A 1,877-nucleotide genomic window follows, 5' to 3' on the forward strand; every position below is an offset into this window, starting at 1 on the left:
TGGATTCCATGTACATCAACCAAGTATGGACATTGGTTGAACCACTTGAAGGGATAAAACCCATTGGGTGCAAGTGGGTCTTTAAGAGAAAGACTGACATGGATGGCAATGTACAAACATATAAAGCCAGGCTGGTTGCTAAAGGTTACAGGCAAAGGCAAGGCATTGACTTTAATGAAACCTTCTCGCCAGTAGCCATGCTAAAATCTATAAGGATTTTGCTTGCTATAGCTGCATACCATGATTATGAAATTTGACAAATGGATGTCAAAATCGGATTCCTAAATGGGACTTTGTAAGAGGATGTGTACATGACACAACCTGAGGGGTTTGAATCCAAAGAATTTCCTAACAAAGTATGCAAGCTTCAAAAGTCCATTTATGGACTAAAGCAAACTTCACGAAGTTGGAACATCTGTTTTGATGAAACAGTCAAAGAGTTTGACTTCATTAAAAATGTGGATGAACCTTGTGTTTACAAGAAGGTTAGTGGGAGTGGAATCATTTTCCTTATTTTATAAGTAGATGACATATTATTAATAGGAAATGACGTGCCATTACTCCAATCTATAAAGATATGGTTATCCAAGAAATTCTCCATGAAGGATTTGGAAGAGGCAGCCTATATTTTGGGAATTAAAATCTATAGAGATAGATCCAGAAGGCTCCTTGGTCTCTCACAATCTGTATACATAGACAAAGTGTTAAAACCGTTTAACATGGAAGAATCAAAATGAGGATTCTTGCCTATATCGCATGGTATTTCTCTTTCCAAAGATATGTGTCCTAAGACACAGATTGAGAAAGAGAAAATGGATAGGATCCGTTATGCCTCAGCTATTGGATCTATCATGTATGTGATGCTATGTACAAGACCAGATGTATCTTATGCTTTAAGCATAAATAGTAGATACCAAGCTAATCCAAGTGAACGTCGCTGGACAGCAGTAAAGAACATTCTTAAGTACTTGAGAAGGACTAAAGATATGTTTCTAGTCTTTGGAGATGCTGAACTGGTAGTTCAAGGGTATTCCGATGCCAGCTTTCAATCTAACAAAGATGATAGCAAATCCCAATCTAGTTATATTTTCATACTTAATGGTGGTGCTGTGAGTTGGAAAAGTTCCAAACAGGAAACTACAGTAGATTCTACAACTGAAGTTGAGTACATCTCTGCATCTGAGGCAGCAAAAGAGGTTGTTTGGATCAAAAAGTTTATCACTGAACTTGGTGTGGTTCCTAGCATTGTTGATCCAGTAACTCTATATTGTGATAACAATGGAGCCATAGCACAGGCTAAGGAGCCATAGCACAGGCTAAGGAACCAAGGTCTCATCAGCGATCCAAACATGTACTTAGGAGATTCCATTTGATCAGAGAGATCATTGAGCGAAAAGATGCAATGATAGAAAAGGTCCACACTGAAGAAAATCTTGTAGATCCTCTTACTAAGGCATTGTCCCAACAAAGACACGATCACCACCTGCTGGGTTATGGTATTAGATACATGGGTGATTGGCTTTAGTGCAAGTGGAAGATTGTTAGTGTATGTGCACTGCAGCCAATGTGTTAATTGCAAGTGTGATCACTTAATTCATGTATATATATACTTTATTCTTAATAAAAAGCTGCTTTATCTTTAATGTTTAATTTAACTTTAATGAATATTAATTAATAAAGATAAAGTCCATGGGACTTATATGCATAACAGTGGAAATTATAATGTTGTTATAATTATGAGATTTTGACTGCATTATAGCATTGTTCCAAAAATGTTCGTGGTCAATGTTATATCAAGATCGGACATTGATATAACTGTTGAGACCAGTACACGTTGTATTATTTCCTTTATGAAAGGAAGCAGCAGTTCTCAATAA

The 1,877-nt window shown here is 36.7% G+C and overlaps 1 protein-coding gene across 1 annotated transcript; it reads left to right on the top strand.

Annotated features, from left to right (window-relative positions):
- The first annotated feature begins 779 nt into the window (after positions 1–779).
- Positions 780–1,310, top strand: LOC131175845 (secreted RxLR effector protein 161-like). The gene has a single exon (XM_058140520.1). It carries the CDS (start codon positions 780–782, stop codon positions 1,308–1,310), a length of 531 nt encoding a protein of 176 aa, XP_057996503.1.
- Positions 1,311–1,877: the final 567 nt, after the last annotated feature.

The sequence above is a fragment of the Hevea brasiliensis genome, chromosome 18 (assembly GCF_030052815.1).
Source record: "Hevea brasiliensis isolate MT/VB/25A 57/8 chromosome 18, ASM3005281v1, whole genome shotgun sequence".
NCBI classification, from domain to species: Eukaryota; Viridiplantae; Streptophyta; class Magnoliopsida; order Malpighiales; family Euphorbiaceae; genus Hevea; species Hevea brasiliensis.